This window comes from Sciurus vulgaris (genome assembly GCF_902686455.1).
Source record: "Sciurus vulgaris genome assembly, chromosome: 8".
NCBI classification, from domain to species: Eukaryota; Metazoa; Chordata; class Mammalia; order Rodentia; family Sciuridae; genus Sciurus; species Sciurus vulgaris.
Window position 1 is genome coordinate 65,409,677 of NC_136468.1, and position 15,339 is coordinate 65,425,015.

At 37.7% G+C, this 15,339-nt stretch overlaps 2 protein-coding genes across 3 annotated transcripts in view; one reads left to right on the plus strand and one right to left on the minus strand.

Moving 5' to 3' along the window:
- The window catches only part of FBXL13 (F-box and leucine rich repeat protein 13), a 250,107-nt gene that overhangs the window by 85,347 nt on the left and 149,421 nt on the right, over positions 1 to 15,339 (minus strand). Inside the window, 1 exon segment of the mRNA XM_079150237.1 lies at positions 10,306 to 10,435. Coding sequence (XP_079006363.1) covers positions 10,306 to 10,435 — 130 coding nt within the window.
- The window catches only part of LRRC17 (leucine rich repeat containing 17), a 31,216-nt gene continuing 26,104 nt past the window's right edge, over positions 10,228 to 15,339 (plus strand). The window contains exon 1 of one of the 2 annotated variants that reach the window (XM_079150245.1): positions 10,228 to 10,365. The gene's annotated coding sequence lies outside the window, so the exon portion shown is untranslated. The remainder of the gene's footprint in view (positions 10,366 to 15,339) is intronic. The other variant, XM_079150246.1, reaches the window with a different exon arrangement.

Sequence of the window (15,339 nt, forward strand, 5' to 3'; positions counted from 1 at the left end):
TAGTCAGAAGGGATAAAGAAGGACATTTCATACTGCTTAAGGGAACCATAAATCAGGAAGACATAACGATTGTAAATATTTATGCCCCAAACAATGGTGCATCACTGTACGTCAAACAAATCCTTCTCAATTTCAACAATCACATAGACCACAACACAATAATTCTGGGCGACTTTAACACACTGCTGTCACCACTAGATAGATCTTCCAAACAAAAATCTAACCAAAGAAACCATAGAACTCAATAACACAATCAATAACCTAGACTTAATAGACATATATAGAATATTCCATCCATCAAGGAGCGGATTCACTTTCTTCTCAGCAGCACATGAAACCTTCTCCAAAATAGACCATGTTTTATGCCACAAAGCAGCCCTTAGAAAATGCAGAAAAATAGAGATACTGCCTTGTGTTCTATCAGATCATAATGGACTGAGAGTAGAAATCAATGACAAAATAAAAAACAGAAATTACTCCAACACCTGGAGACTAAATAATATGCTATTGAATGAAAAATGGATAACAGAAAACATCAGGGAGGAGATAAAAAAATTCTTAAGAGATCAATGAGAACGACGATACAACATATCAAAATCTCTGGGACACTATGAAAGCGGTACTAAGAGGAAAATTCATTGCATGGAGTGCATTCCAGAAAAGAACGAAAAGTCAACAACTAAATGACCTAACATTACAGTTCAAAGCCCTAGAAAAAGAAGAACAGAATAACAGCAAAAGTAGTAGAAGACAGGAAATAATTAAAATCAGAGCTGAAATCAACGAAATTGAAACAAAAGAAACTATTCAAAAAATTGACAAAACAAAAAGTTGGTTCTTTGAAAAAGTAAACAAAAAGGACAAATCCTTAGCCACACTAACAAAGAGGAGAGAAAAAACTCAAATTACTAAAATTTGTGATGAAAAAGGAAATATCACAACAGACACCGCTGAGATACATAACATAATGAGAAGCTACTTCGAAAATGTGTATTCCAACAAAATAGAAACTACCGAAGACACTGACAAATTTCTAGAGACATGTGCTCCTCCCAAACTGAACCAGGAAGACATACACAATTTAAACAGATCAATATCAAGCAATGAAATAGAAGAAGCCATTGAAAACCTACCATCCAAGAAAAGCCCAGGACCAGACGGATTCTCAGCCGAGTTCTATAAGACCTTCAAAGAAGAACCTACATTCCAATACTTCTCAAAATATTCCAGGAAATAGAAAAGGAGGGTACCCTAACAAACTCATTCTATGAAGCTAATATCACCCTCATACCCAAGCTAGGCAAAGACACATCAAGGAAAGAAAATTTTAGACCAATATCCTTGATGAATATAGATGTAAAGATCCTTAACAAAATATTGGCAAACCGTATCCAAAAACATATTAAGAAAATTGTGCACCACGATCAAGTGGGGTTCATCCCTGGAATGCAAGGATGGTTTAATATCTGTAAATCAATAAACATAATCCATCACGTCAATAGACTTAATCATAAGAATCGTGGTTATTTCAACCGATGCAGAAAAAGCGTTTGAAAAATACAACACCCCTTCATGCTCAAAACACTAGAAAAAATAGGGATAGTAGGAACATACCTGAACATTGTAAAGGCTATTTATGCTAAGCCCATGGCCAACATCATTCTTAATGGAGAAAAACTGAAACCATTCCCTTTAAAAACATGAACAAGACAGAGATGTCCTCTTTCACCACTTCTACTCAACTTTGTCCTAGAAACTCTAGCCAGAGCAATTAGACAGACCAAGGAAATTAAAGGGATACGAATAAGAAAAGAGGAACTTAAGCTGTCACTATTTGCTGATGATGTGATTCTATATTTAGAGGATCCAAAAGACTCCTCCAGAAAACTTCTAGACCTCATCAATGAATTCAGCAAAATAGCAGGCTATAAAATCAACACGCTGTGCAGGCCAGATAGCCCATCTCGTAGAGTGCCTGCCTCTCATGCTGGTGGCCCGGGTTCGAGTCCCCAGCCCTCTGGGATTTTGGAAATAAAATCAACACGCATAAATCTAAAGCATTTTTATACACAAGCGACGAAACAGCTGAAAGGGAAATGAGGAAAACAACTCCATTTGCAATACCCTCAAAAAAAAATAAAATACTTGGGAATCAATATAACCAAAGAGGTAAAAGATCTCTACAATGAAAACTACAAAACATTGAAGAAAGAAATTAAGGAAGACCTTAGAAGATGGAAAGATCTCCCGTGTTCTTGGATAGGCAGAATTAATATTGTCAAAATGGCCGTACTACCAAAAGTGCTATACAGATTCAATGCAATTCCAATTAAAATCCCAATGATGTACCTTACGGAAATAGAGCAAGCAACCATGAAATTCATCTGGAAGAATAAGAAACCCAGAATAGCTAAAGCAATCCTTAGCAGGAAGAGCGAAGCAGGGGGTATCGCAATACCAGACCTTCAGCTACACTACAAAGCAATAGTAACAAAAATGGCGTGGTATTGGTACTAAAATAGACAGGTAGATCAATGGTATAGAATAGAGGACACGGACACAAACCCAAATAAATACAATTTTCTCATATTAGACAAAGGGGCCAAAAATATGCAATGGAGAAAAGATAGCCTCTTCAACAAATGGTACTGGGAAAACTAGAAATCCATATGTAGCAGAATGAAACTAAACCCTATCTCTCACCCTGCACAAAAATCAACTCACAATGGATCAAGGACCTTGGAATCAGACCAGAGATCCTTCATCTTATAGAAGAAAAAGTAGGTCCAAATCTTCAACATGTCGGCCCAGGATCAGACTTCCTTAACAGGAGACTCCCATAGCACAAGAAATAAAAGCAAGAATCAATCACTGGGACAGATTCAAACTAAATAGCTTTCTCTCAGCAAAGGAAACTATCAGCAAAGCGAAGAGAAAGCATACCGAGTGGGAGAATATCTTTGCCAATCATACTTCAGATAGAGCACTAATTTCCAGAATCTATAAAGAACTCAAAAAACTCTACACCAAGAATACAAATAACCCAATCAACAAATCGGCTAAGGAAATGAACAGACACTTCACTGAAGATCTACAAGCCATCAACAAACATATGAAAAAATGTTCACCATCTTTAGTAATAAGAGAAATGCAAATCAAAACTACCCTAAGATTCCATCTCACCCCAATTAGAATGGCAATTATCAAGAATACAAGCAACAATAGGTGTTGGCGAGGATGTAGGGAAAAAGGTACACTCATACATTGCTGGTGGGGCTGCAAATTAGTGCAGCCACTCTGGAAAGCAGTGTGGAGATTCCTTAGAAAACTTGGAATGGACCCACCATTTGACCCAGCTATCCCACTCCTTGGTCTATACCCAAAGGACTTAAAATCAGCATACTACAGAGATACAGCCACATCATTGTTTATTGCTGCTCAATTCACCATAGTCAGATTGTGGAACCAACCTAGATGTCCTTCAATTGATGAATGGATAAAGAAACTGTGGCATATATATATATATATACACAATAGAATATTAATCAGCTATAAAGAATAATAAAATTATGGCATTTGCAGGCAAATGATGAAATTGGAGACTATCATGCTAAGTGAGATAAGCCAATTTCGAAAAACCAAAGGACGGATGATCTCGCTGATAAGCAGATGATGACACGTAATGGGGGGTGGGAGGGGAACAAGAATGGAGGAAGGAGGGATTGTATAGAGGGAAAAGAGATGTGGGAGGGGTAGGGGGGAAGGAAAAAATATCAGGATGACTCAAACACCATTACCCTAGGTAAATGTATGATTACACAAATGGTATGCTGTTACTCCATGTACAAACAGAAACAACATGTATCCCATTTGTTTACAATAAAAATAAATTTTAAAAAATTCATTAGAGAAGTTCCTTTGTTTATGAGGTCTCAACTGTCAGGAAAAACAGAAAGCAGATTTAATCAGGTCTCTTGAGTGATAAGGATTGCTTTGTGGCCAGTCACAAACACGTTCAAAGCTGCAAATTCATTGAGGTCACAGAATGTGAGTATGTGATGAGCCATGAGAAACCTTCATGACTTTCTCTCTTGAACTTTAGTCTTATTCTTGAGCAGGGCTGTCCATAAAGCCCAACCAGAAATATTTTTTTTAACACCAACTGAAAGCCAAATAAGAATGAAAGCCTTGCCAGTTTCTTCCAGATGCCGTAATGGGAACCCAGCATAAGCTAGTCTAGCTAGAAGAGGAGAAAAGGAGCCCCCAAACAAAAGGTCAGTTAAACAACCTCTCCTTCTCAAACACATCATCTCCCCCTCAAAGACTGGCTTCTTTGTGATGGTTTCATTTTGTTCCACTGCAGACAAATTTCTCCCATGTTGCTGAGGAAGAGAACCACAAAGTAGCTTCAACTTACATGCTCCAGGCTCTGTAACCTCAGGAGCACAGAGTCAATAACCCCAATTTTAAGTACCTGGAAAGTTCCTAAATGATTCTTTTAGGGTCACATACACTCCTTGGTCAAATTCCAGCCATTGGGGATATATTTTATGATCAGCTACACCTGGACCAGATGACCAGTAGCCATGAAAAAAAAATAATCATACCAGAAACCTAATAATTTTAGCTAAGGTAACTGAATATTTAGTATGTACCAGTCACTGTTCTAAGCATCTTAACTACATCGAATCATTCCACTACCATAATACATTTATGAGATAGGTATTAGTATTTTCCCCATTTATAGACAAGGAAACTTAGGTACAGAGTGGGATATACTGCACTACTCCCATAACTAATAAATGACAAGTTTAGGATTAACATGCAGGCACCCCAGAACCTGTGCTTTGAATTCCTCTGATACTCTGAGGGTACTATGAATGACAGCCACCCAGAACCACATGGGATGGAAAAGGAGTAATGCCCTGAAGCAAAGTATGATGTGAGAAGGAAAATTATTATCTCAATGATCATTAGTTTCACTTATTGAACTAAACATGAAGTTAAGTATCCAATAAACATCTGACAAATGTCTACCATGAGTGAGGCCACACAACAAAATGAATGAACTCACTGTCGCCATATGTCTCCCCGGCCATAAATAACTAAGGAACACAGGGAATGGGTACTTTCTTTACATGATAAATCATTGGGCCTTGTGCTGGGGTTGTGTCTCAGTGGTAGAGTAGTTTCCTAACACATGTGAGGCATTGGGTTCAATCCTCAGTCCCACATTAAAATAAATAAATAAATAAACAAATAAATAAATAAATAAAATAAAGATATTGTGTCCATCTATAACTATGGTAGCATAATAACAGACTTTAAACTATACTACAGAGCTATAGCAACAAAAACAACATGGTATTTTCACCAAAATAGACAGGTAGACCAATGGCACAGGATAGAAGACACAGAGACAAACCCACATAAATACCATTATCTCATACTAGACAATGGTGTCAAAAACATACATTGGAGAAAAGATAACCTCTTCACAAATGGTGCTGGGAAAACTGGAAATCCATATGCAGCAAAATGAAATTAAATCCCTATGTCTCACCCTGCACAAAAATCAACTCAAAGTGAATCAAGGACCTAGGAATTAGACCAGAGACCCTGTGTCTAATAGAAGAAAAATAGGCCCAAATCACCATGTTGGCTTAGGACCTGACTTCCTTAACAAGACTCCTAAAGCACAAGAAATAAAACCAAGAATCAATAACTGGGATGGAATCAAACTAAAAAGCTTCTTCTCAGGAATAGAAACAATCAAAAATGTGAAGAGAGAGCCTACAGAGTGAAATAAAATCTTTACCACACTCACATCAGATATAGCACTAATCTCTATTATATATAAAGAACTCAAAAAACTGAACATCAAAACAACAAATAACCCAATCAATAAATAGGTTAAGGAACTGAATAGGTACTTCACAGGAGATATACAACCCATCAACAAATATATGAAAAAAATGTTCAACATCTCTAGTAGAGAAAAACAAGTCAAAACTACTCTAAGATTTCATCTCACTCCAGTCAGAATGGCAGTTATCAAGAATACAAGCAATAGTAAGTGTTGGCAAGGATGTGGGGGAAAAGGTACACTCATACATTGCTGGTGGGACTGCAAATTGGTACAACCACTCTGGAAAACAGTATGGAGATTCCTCAGAAAACTTAGAATGGTACCACCATTTAAGCCAGTTATCCCACTCTTGGATCTATACCCAAAAAACTTAAAATCAGGGTACTACAGTGATGCAGCCACATCAATGTTTATAGTAGCTCAATTCACAATAGCTAAACTGTGGAACCAACTAGATGTCCTTCAATAGATGAATGGATAAAGAAACTGTGGTATATATACACAACGAAGCATTACTCAGCCTTAAAGGAGAATATATTATGGCATTTGGAGGTAAATGGATGGAGTTGGAGAATATCATGCTAAGCAAAATAAGCCAATCCCAAAAAACCAAAGGCCAAATGTTTTCTCTGATATGTGAATGTTGATCCATAATGTGGGGTGTGGCAAGGAAAAAATGGAGGAAATTTGGATGGGGCAGAGGGGAGCAAGGGGAGGGGAGCAAAAGGAGAGGAGGGGACAGAGGGTGGGGAAGATGGTGGAATGAGGTGGACGTCATTACTCTAGGTACAGGTACAATCGCATGAATAGAATAACTGCATCATGTACAATGGAGAAATGAACAATTGTGCTCTATTCATGTACAATGAATTAAAATGTATTCTGCTGTCACGTATAACTAATTAGAACAACAACAAAAATTCCTTCTTTCTCCAAATGGTCTCTCCAAGTTGTGTTTGAATATGTTATTAAAGCTTTTTTGGCATAAGCTAATATTTTATAACTTTGAGGGAATGGTAAATGTAAAAGAAAATAAATTTGTTTGACTGACTTATTTCTTAACGAAATCAGAATTTTTTATAAAATAGATCTTATTTTCCTTCTTCTTCTAAAAAAAAATACTATAAAGAAAATTTTGTTCTCCATCTCTGAAGGAAAAGACAATTCAAAGTGACAAGTTTAAGAGTATAAATTTGCCAGGATTAATTAAAGAGCTCAGCAGAGGGGCCTTCCCCTGCTTTGGGGTAAAGTGCAAGGGGAGAGTTTGGGGAGGAAAAGAAAGGGGGAGAGGATCCTCTCAACTTCACTAAGGAAGACAGAACGCAGGTAAATGTGCAAATGCTGGCATTCGTTAGGAAATCAGTCACATTGCTTAATGTACCTGGAGTGTTTATAATTCCCAGAGAGAGAAGAACATTTCTAAAACATGTAATAGGTTTTCAATTTTCATTGTAGCTATCCACCATCTATTATTTTTTTCCAACAAGTCTGGTTAAAGTTCTTTCACAATCTTATATAAATATTTTTATTCCTTTTTCAGGGCAGCATGACTATATTAAAGTTTCATCCTTGGCATATATTGTGTTAATTCAATGTTCCTAAAGGACAGGGATGCCGTTTTACTCATCCCTGTGCCGAGCATACAGCAGGCACTCAATGAACACTAGCCAAAAGCATTTAGGTGTAAGCTCCTCTTCTCAAGTCATTTTCTTACTAGGTCCTCTCTTCTTGGCTAGCTATATTAACACTTGAGTTCCTAGTACAAAACTCCAAACTTAGAAAGTAGATTTTAGTTTCTAAGATAGAACCTCTAACTTACAGGGGAAAGTCTTAAAAATCTGCAAATCATCAAATTCCTTCTTTGAACTCAGAATTGGGGTGGTGGATGCCGGAGCCTCCTCACAGGCCTTTAAAAGTTCCTCAGCTCCAGTAACACTCGAACTTTACAGATTCTTTGTGAAGCAACAGCAGTGGCTGTTACTAAGATCTGGGTGATTTATAACAGGCCCATTTCTGATTTCCAGTGGGTCTAAAGGGGCTCACATGGCTCAATTCCCAATGCCTAAAACAGTGCCTAACACCATGAGTGAAATCTCTACTGAAGGAAACAAATGGAAATGGAAACATGGTAAAGGAAAGAAATTAACAGTGTTTTGTATAATGATACAAAATATGAACTTCATCAGCTTGAGATTTACAAATTAAGGGACAATTAGGAAAAGAATTCTCTTCTTTACACATTCATGCCAACTTAAATACTGACCAAGGACAGGCAGGCAATGAATTAAGCAGTTAGAGTGTAGGTGTAAATGCACAGATTTTACTGAGCAGATGAGAAGTTTGCACACCGAAGAGATCATGAGCCACCTCAGGGGGGTAAGACTGACCCAGCTCCAGCCTGTTACTTCACGTGGGGGTGCAGCTCCAATTCTGCTAGTTTTTCCATATTTTTTTTTCCTTTTAAAAAGTCTAGATTGTGTGTGTGTGTGTGTGTGTGTGTGTGTGAGAGAGAGAGAGAGAGAGAGAGAGAGAGAAAGAGAGAAAGAATGAACTCTAAAACTAAATATTGGCTCAAATGTATGTTTTGATATATGTTTTGCATGCGCATTTGGGCAATGGATAACAAACATGAAACCTTTGAGAATTTTCTGTGTCTAAAACTATTTATCCCTAGGGTGTGTGTGTGTGTGTGTGTGTGTGTGTGTGTGTGTGTGTGTTTTGTTGTTGTTGTTGCTGCTGCTTCAATAACCTTGTGGAAATGGAGAATAAGGAGGCAAGTTATACTGTGGGAGGGATTTCAGCATTGGAGTAAGTTACTATAAAAGCACTGGAGGATTCATGGTTGGAGGAAGATTGATTAATGGTATTTGTCATGCACATTACGTTATTCCTGAATTTGCAAATATTTTTCTCTATGAATAGGTCATCTGTGTTTGCTACTCGGTGCCCATCAAAGTTAGGCCCCTATCCTCCCACAGAAACTGGGAGATATGGTATGATATTTTTTGATGATTATCAAAGGGAACCTCCCAAGTCCTTGATTTTTCAAACAAAGCAAGCAAGAAGCTTCTTGCTTTTGAAAAAGATTTACATCTCAGGGGCTGGGGAGATACCTCAGTTGGTAGACTGCTTGCCTTGTAAGCACAAGGCCCTGGGTTCGATCCCCAGCACACAAAAAAAAAAAGAAAAAAAAAAAGATTTACATCTCAAAGCAGGCAGAGAAATAATGTCATTCTTTCAATTTCTTACAATTTCAAGTGTTTTAAAGGGAATGCTGTCAGATAAAGGAGGTCAGGAGGCTGTCTAAAGTTCAGCCAAGTGGGTTGTCAAGTGTAGTCTATATTGAGATTTAGCAAGCTACACATCAGTGGGCAAGTTTTAGAAAAAAGTAATTTCTAGACATTCTTAATCCTAGTTTAGAATTCTCCCCTCTTTTCCCCTATATCTAATGTATCAGAAAACCATGGTCTGCCCGCCTTGATATTTACCAAAGTTGTTTTTAACAGTGTCATGAGCTTTCACCAACTGTGCAACATTGGGCAGTTTATTCGACCTCTCCATTTCTTAGTGGAAATAATACATACATACTACACCACATTCTAGGAAGAGGAAATCTTATCTGTGTAGCACTCAACACAGTGCCTGGCATATAGTAACAACTCAATAAATGGTAGCTATCAATATTTCAGCTAGTTCTTACCTGTGCTATTATGTTGTTCCTAAGCAATAAGAAACAGACCATGACACCAACATCAATAAAACACACAGGGAGGTGGAAGAAAATAAGTTAGCAAATTATGGCTTAAATCTATCACAATTAGAGCAGAAGAAACCAACAATGATGCATTAACTACTTCCAGAGCACTTACTCTGTCCTCCACAACTTTACCCTACTTTCTGCCCAACTTTCCTAACCCTGTTCCCTCAAACTTAAAATATTTTCCCACATAGAACCCAACACGATTTTTAAAATTGCAATTGTTGTATTTCCTTCCTCACATTGATCACCTGTAGCATTTCACTCACCCCTCCCCCCAAAAATAAAAACATGTTGGAGTTCATTATCTTTTCAGGAATTCTGTGCAAAATTTCCCCCAAAGGTTTTCCTTTGTTTGTATGTTAGTAGGAGCTCTAAGTTTTCAAGATTTGGACTCTGGTCTTAGAATTGTGCTCAGAGTATCTCCACAGAAGTGGTCCGTTTCATCATCCAATGAGCTCTGCCTATTGGTCGGTGTGACACTCTAGTGGAAGGAAGCCAAGAGCCTATAGTAGCGATCCTGGGGAAAATTTAAGCAGCCGTGGCCATGTAATTTAAAACCTCTGAAAAGTGTGCTGCGGTCCGTGCACAGCATTAGTATAACATGAGGGCTGAATGCAGCTCGTGCCCCGGAGGACGTCCTTGCCTGCTGCTGGAAAGAGAAGACTGAAGGACAAACCTGGGTGCAGCCGGAAAGGTCCAGATAGATGAGCTTGTGGCATCCATTCCCTAAATTCAGGTACTGTAAACCTTTGTCCGTGAACTTTCGGCAATAAGCCAAACTAAGATTCTGTAAGTTGTGGAAGTGTCTGAAAAGACAGGGAGAGAAAAGAGAGGAAGGAAAATAATTATACTTCAGCTGCTCTTTCACATTTTTCTTAAGCCACTATGACAAAGGGAACTGTATATTAATTTTTTCTCCTTGCAGATGTTCAACAGTTTAACTCTATGGTTAACTCTTGTTAATTAAAGGAGACCTCAGTAGTAAAGCAAATAATACATAATTACATTTCAAGTGAGCAGCATTAAAAATATTTGGTTAGATTTTTAAGAAAGTTGACTGGATAAAGCTTTTTTTGGCAATGCGGGGGAGAGGGACTGCATTCACATTGTTTGGAAGTTAGTTTGTTTCTGAAACCAAAAGTGAGGGTTTGCTTTATTGTTGTTTTTAGGTTTTAGCTTTGGAGCACCAAAATAATGTGAAAAATGTCTACAAAGCCAACCCTTTTTAAAATGGAAATTAACTGTTCTATGGGAGTGAGGATTTGGGAAAGAAGGGAAAACAACATAACAGTCTCTTTAAATGGATCTGATAAGTAAATGGTTTGAAAAATATAGACTTAAATATGCATGATTTTATAAGTAACGGTTTTATTATTACAGTAAAAATTTTTTAAAAGGCATTGATATACAGAACTGAAACATAGGTTTAAGAAGAACAGCTTGCAGAGGAGTGGGCGACACATGAAAAGAATAAAAACGACACCAGAGACTTCAATCTTACAGAGTTGAAACAAATGAAACATGGCACTACCCACTGACCAAAATGAGAGCTTCCAGAAAAAGGAGGGTAGTTAGGATGAGCTTATACTACTGTGGAAGGGCTCACATTTTGAGGACACTCTGTGGACACGTTTCCAATCCCTCCTCAGCTGTGTATTTTAAAAGTGCAAGGACTCCCACTACTGCCTGCTTTTGTAATGGTATTAGCAACTTGCTCTTGGATTGTGATCTGCAACAGTTTAGCAGCAAATGTGGAAGTGGGGAGAAAATGCCTGTCTACCCCTTAAAAGCTTACAAATAAATTTAATAAAGTCTACTTCCCCCCAAATGGAAAATAAGATATAAAAGTATGGAACATTCATTAATCAGAGTTCTAAAATCTGAAAAACACATCTATATGTTATAATGATGCCTATTCTACAGAGAACTCTTTGATTCATAACTTTCCCCTCCAGGAATGGCTGTATACAAGAAATTCCTCAGGGCAGAGAGGGAAGCCCAGACTGAGACAGCACTATCCTCTGTAGACTCACCCCTCTCCCCAAGGGCCCCCAGGGAACCACAAGTGAAGCCAAAGTCCACCTTCTTTTCCTCTCCCTTAAACCCCATGATTCAACTGAGTCAAGAACAGTTTTCTTGGAGTAGGGGTGGGGTGTGTCATTTCTAACAAAACTTCAGCTCTCTAATGTGGAGAAAAGAGTAGTGAGGTAGACAGCACCATACAATGAAAAATACACCGGGTTGTGGAATGTGACCGAACTAGATTCCAGTCCTAGCCCTACACATACTGCAACTTAACTCTCAGATGGTTTCCCCATCTGCTAAGTGGTGATAAGAATTTCATCTCTAACTTTTTTTTTTTTTTTCTCTTAACCAACTTTGAGACTACCAGCTTTAATAACCCTCAGTCTTCTCATCTGTAACACAGAATATAATCCCATCTCCTCTTTCCCTTTAGAAGTATGCAATTAAATGAAAACACAGACAATATCTTGAGTAATATCTTGAGGGTGACTTTAACAATTAAAACCAGTGGGGGTCAGGCTGGGGTTGGTGGCTTAGTGGTAGAGTGCTTGCCTAGCATGTGTGAGGCAGTGGGTTCGATCTCTCTGCACCACATAAAAATAAATAAGATGTACTGTGTTCATCTGTATCTAGAAATATCTTTAAAAAAAAAACAGTGGGGACATGGTAAAAGCTTTGAGAATATATGCATTATTATGATTGCTACTACTACCACCAAATAAAAACAACATAGTAACTTTTTATGGAGTTTGGACTATTTCTTCCATTTAATGGAATAGATACTCATCTGACAAGAGTGGTGCATATAGATGATTTCAAGAGTTTACGGGATGTCACAGTGTATGCCCTGGCCCAAGCCTATTGTTCCATTTGTTTAAATCCATGTGGTCAGTTAACAAGAAAAATGAGAATTGAAGGGGCTCTTAACTTTTTTGTTACAGACACCATTAGCAGTCAAGGAAGGTCTAAGATTCTTAGTATAATGCTTTTAAATTCATAAAATAAATATATAAGATTAAAAAGCAGCCAATTATATTGAAATACCTAATTATCAAAACATTTTTAAGCCAAATGGGTAGAACAGTAATATATGTGCTTCCTTATTAACAAATTATATAACAAGATCTAGTGGCAGTTCTAATAACTACTGTGATTGTGAAGGAGTGATGAATGTCAATAATATTTCAAACTGTATAACAACTATAACATGATAAGAACGTGTTTGTGATTTATAAGAGAAAAAAAAGTCCCAAGAGTTGCTAATACTGCTCAGATTTTTTACCTACATTTCAGTTAGAGTTAAAATAAGAGTGCATTTTCCCTCCATCAAAATTCATGGATCCTGTAAATTTCATCCCTGGTCCCTTGGGGGAGTTCACCGACCCCAGGTTAACAATCTCTGGTTCAGAGAGAAGAGGTTCCTCATTAGACTAAATGACCCCTTGGTTGAAAGGCTCTGGATGGCTGTCTTAAAAGTGGAACCTCATGAGAACCACCCTGAGTTTGAAAGCAAAGTACAAGAATCTAGACTGGCCCTATAAGCCTGTCTAGCGATTTACGTGTGGCACACTTAAAGCTGTTGGAGATGGGACAAGTATCAGTTAACAGTGAAATCACACTTGGCAAATTTTATGCAATAGTGATACTTTTTATTAAGGATTTTGGCAAAGAAACGTGTCTCCTTATATGAGTAAGGTCTGGTTCAACATTTTCTCAGCGCAGAGACTACTTGACAGTTCTAACTGTTTTGAGGCACAGTGTTTCCAGTCTTTTAAAATCTTTTTTTAATTATTTAGTAACTTAAGTTTTTCTTCCTGGGGAATGGGTTTTCTCTTTATGGTTTCTTTATTTTTCTGCTACTACTCAATGTAATAAATTACAATTCTTATAGAAACTACAGAAATTTTTTCCTTCTTTCTTCTGATTTTGTTTTCTTTGAAGAATTGAGGCATTCTACAGTAAATCTTCAACACCTGAGGAATTGTAAAATTATGTATTTTAGTGAAAAATTCTCTTAAAAATCACTAAGACAAGACCAAGTCTATAAAAGGGGCAATTTGCATGTGAATTCTTTAGAGTTCAGTGTTGGGCTTTTTAGTTTCACAGAAGCAGTTTCAAGCAATAGAATTCTGCAGAAAAATCTAAACAGAGTGATGTGGACCCTTACAGGGTTAACTTGAGGTTGTTCAGTGAGGACAATGGCTTACTTTGTCTGCCCCACATTCATGGGTACTGATAGGACTATATAATCCCTGACAATAAGAAATGATATGGCTGGGTGTGGTGGCTCACACCTGTAATCCCAGCAACTCAGGAGACTGAGGCAGGAGGATCACGAGTTCAAAGTCAGCCTCAGCAACTTACTGAGGCCCTAAGCGACTCAGTGAAACACTGTCTCTAAATAAAATATAAAAAGAACTGAAGACGTGGCTTACTGGTCAAGTGACCCTCGGTTCAATCCTGGTACCCCCCTCCAAAAAAAAAAAAAAAAAAAAGGTATGTAAAAATGGTAACCCTGATAATAAGAAAGTTCAAAACCAATTGAAGGATCAATTCATCTATATGAAAAATAATTAGACACCACTCCACTATAGCATATTAAAGGACAAAGATCAAGCTGGGCACAGTGGTACATGCTTGTAGTCCCAGTTACTGGGAAGGCTGAGGCAGGAGGATTACTTGAGTTAGAGGACAGCATGGTTGACATAGTGAAAGAAAAAAAGCAGGGAGGGGAGGTGCGGAGAACACAGATCATAATGGCTGTACTACCAACTAAATGTATATTGTGGTTGGTTAATATGTAGTGAATAAGTGAATCGATGTGGCTATCAGAACGCAGGGAGGGATGAAAACACTGGACTTCTGGCAGATGGCATGACTTGAGGCTGAGGATTAGCAAAGAGAAGCAGAAAGGCTTTCCAGCCATAGAGAAGGCAAGCAGAGGAACAGAGTTAAGGACTTCTCTTGGAGAACTTGGGTGGCACGTTTGACTGGTAGGTTAAGGGACAGTTAAAGAAGAGTGTAGACACCATAAGAAGATTGTTCTAGGATGGTCCATCTATAGCATGAAGAAGGGCGATTACAGGGAAGAAAAACCAAGGCGGGACCAGCAGGAGGTTGTGCCAAATAAGGAGCTGAGAGTGCCACCTAGGTTGCAACAACAGGAAAGGGCTGGATTCAGGAAATAATAGAGTCAAAAAATTTCCTGAAATGGGCATGAATTGTGGCAGCCCTCATTTTCAACTTTAGAAAATTAAGCAAGTCTCCAAAGAAGTGAGGAAAACGTTTCAAATAAAAAATGACAAATCAGCGTGGCCAAAAAGGCCAAACAAATTATATTTTTCTTATGGCAAATGATTTCTTTGGAAAGAACTAAAGGCAATGAAAAGAGAATGACAGCAGCAACAACCAACGTCTCTCTGGTTATAGTTTAAAGAACACTTTTGCATATCCAAGCATGTTTGAAACAATGGAAAACAGAGCAAAAAAATAGAAAATCATTATAAAATTTTAGTCAGCATATATTTTTTCTACATGACAAAAAATAGTAGTATTAAGTAGCATTTATTCTGCATAATATTCTTTCAATGGCAAGATCTAGAAGTTAAATAAAAATAAAATTCTTATGGGGGTCCTACTTTTCTATCTATTGCCCACTAAAAGTATAGTTTTGTTTGTAAAATAA